Consider the following 2684-nt stretch of genomic DNA (forward strand, 5'->3'; position numbering starts at 1 on the left):
CAGGCCTGCCCAGATGAGAAAGATTAGCCTCAATCCAAGCAGAGAGAATGCGACAGTAAGACACATCTGGTCCCGTCTTGAACTTTCAATCCCTCCTCTGATAAGAACCTGCAACTCACCCAGGATCTGGTGAAACTGGAGGAACAGCTGATGACGAGCCGATGGTAGAGATTAAAAGGATAAAGGTCAAAAGTTTTGCTTTGGTCTGAAAAGTTATGGTTTGTGTTTATTTTACTGTGAAATGAATCAATCAGGGAACCATCACAATGTTTCGGGGGGCAGATAGGGCTACTAAAAATCTTGGGTTGGCCACTGAAACTAAAAGCCATAATTTCAGGGTTTGAATCTACTGTAGAAATCATTTAGCCTTCAGTAAACACCTACTCAGATCTGGGTTTATTGTGTGATTCTTAATGTTACGTCGCTGCCTGTGCATAAAGGGATAAAATGTTAAACTGATGCTACCACAGTTTAAACTGGCCAGTGGGGTAGAAATGCACAGGGTGGCCGTGGCTGCAGAAAGGTGAACCATAGAAGCAGCTTCAGGAGCCAGTCACTGAACTACTTACGGTTCTGAGCTTGTGTGTTGATTTGAAGCAGCGCTGCGGGTCCGAATCCAGCAGTGTTGAAGGCCTGAACAGCGACGCTGTAGTTCCCCTCCTTCTCCACTGGAAGCGCCATCATCTCAGTCCCGTTCTGATCCTGTTTCACTGAATTAATGCTAACATTATACCCGAGGACCCGACCCTCAGCCTCCCCAGGATCAGAGGCCTAAAGCACAAAGAGGACGAAGAACGGCCTTCTTCAGGGGAACGTCTCCATGTTTAACATCATTTCTACTTTTTTTAATGAAATGCATTTTGTTTCCTTTGTTTTTAATCATTTAAATTTTATAATGCAATAAAATAATATAACATAGAGCAGATTTTCCGAGCTACTATATATTAGTTGTTTTTGCATTAGATAAATGTGCAGCTTCACACACGATGTAAATAAATTATAGCCTTTGTATTTTTCCAACAGGCATCAAGAAAAACAATTAAATTCCCAGAAGGGGCTTAATTATTATTAATTATCAGTCATGTCCCTTGCTGAAATGAACCCATAGATGTCTTTTATTGATTTGTATAGGATGAATTATTTGGCATATTTTACCATCCAGATAAGTTGAAGCCCAGTCAGCCTCGCTGCTTCTCTCTTCACTCTGTAACATATCCCTGCAGGCTTGGAAGGCACTGGGAAAAAATAAGGTTAGCGGATTACATCAACAAGCATCATTTATTTGACAGGAAGTAAAAAATAGTTTTCATTTAAAACTGTGCAGAAGAACAGAGGGAATAAAATAAAACATGAAACAACTGGATTTTACATTAAAACAATATAAATCTCCAAAACTAAATCATGTTTGAACAAATTTTTGTCTCCGTGCAACAATAAATATATCCTGTAAGGAGCAACATGTGCAGCTTCTCTCAGCTTTCAGGCACATCTGGGATTGTTTGCTTCTAGAACAAACCAACAATAGACTGTTTATCTTCATTATCTATTCAGATGTGTTGATCTTTGTGGTTGTCAGCTGTCGCCAGAATATTTTCCTCTTCACAGCAAACGCTGGATGGAGAATTTCTTGGGGGCTTGTCTGGGATTCCTCCTAAACTTCTGCACCTAAGTGGAGATCAGTCCATCTCTATGGCAACAGAAATATAAAGAAGCTCTAAAGTCTGCTTCATGTTTTGGAACAAAGTGATAAAGATCTTGGTGCAGAGCTTTGGTTTGGGGTTAGCGGTCCTCTGCTGTGCTGCTGACGTGTTTAGGGTTACGTTGTTCAGATATGATCATACTTCAGAATCTCTGGTGGTACACAACAGGCTGATTACATCACCATCATGCAACAGCATTGTTGTGCCATTAACCATGATGATAATTTAGGACATTGAGACGTTCATCTCTCACCTTAAGATGATCACTGAGAAGGGGATGCAGTTTTACTCATAAAACAGATGTGAGACCTCTCTTCTCTGCCCTGCAACCCAGATAGTGTCGTATCCCAGCATGCTTGGTACTGAATTTAACAGTTATTCACAACAGCAGCTATTAATTCCCTTTTACATACAATGATTTATGAGTGTTGAGTTTCATTCATTCAGGCCTCAGAGCTGCAAGGCAACAAGATGTCTATAGCGTCTTTCCCACTGAAAATAGCAGGTTAACGCCCGTTTTTCAAACATGGGTCGACCCGCAAACAATCGGCATTTAGCTACCTTCTGGCAATAAAATCTGGTCTAACCCCACGCTGGCAGCCCCCACAGCTGCGTGTCTGGTGACTCCATTACGCTGGGTTAGAGTTAGAGTTGATGATGTCATCAATGCCACGAAATCAGGGAAGTAGACAATGGACAGCAACATGTAAGGAAGTTGGGGCGTAGTTAGTGTGCTTTATTGTTTCTCTCCATTATCTGTCCGTGTTTATCAAATGTAAACAGAGTTGATTCTGATTGTTAGATCAGAGGCGACTGGCGCGGTGTGTTGACATCTACGATGCATTCAGTGCTATCACGTAAATTAGCGGGTCAACCCGCTCCCACAGCATGCCGTTCCGAGGTGGTTTTAGCGCGGGTCTCTTGCCGAGTCATTTGACCAGGATAGACACGCATCAGTGAGATGTTCCCACCGCCACTAAAAGC

The 2684-nt window shown here is 42.1% G+C and overlaps 1 protein-coding gene across 2 annotated transcripts in view; it reads right to left on the reverse strand.

The window, feature by feature from the left end:
- Window positions 1-2684, reverse strand: part of LOC107084616 (interleukin-6 receptor subunit beta-like) — a 22142-nt gene that overhangs the window by 18637 nt on the left and 821 nt on the right. For both annotated transcript variants that reach the window (XM_015374538.1, XM_015374537.1), the window contains exons 2-3: window positions 1156-1235; window positions 570-771 (exon numbers count right to left, since the gene is read on the reverse strand). In XM_015374538.1, the coding sequence (XP_015230024.1) occupies window positions 570-771; window positions 1156-1235 (282 nt within the window). The remainder of the gene's footprint in view (window positions 1-569; window positions 772-1155; window positions 1236-2684) is intronic.

The sequence above is a fragment of the Cyprinodon variegatus genome, unplaced genomic scaffold, assembly GCF_000732505.1.
Source record: "Cyprinodon variegatus isolate N-32 unplaced genomic scaffold, C_variegatus-1.0 Scaffold105, whole genome shotgun sequence".
Classification (NCBI taxonomy): domain Eukaryota; kingdom Metazoa; phylum Chordata; class Actinopteri; order Cyprinodontiformes; family Cyprinodontidae; genus Cyprinodon; species Cyprinodon variegatus.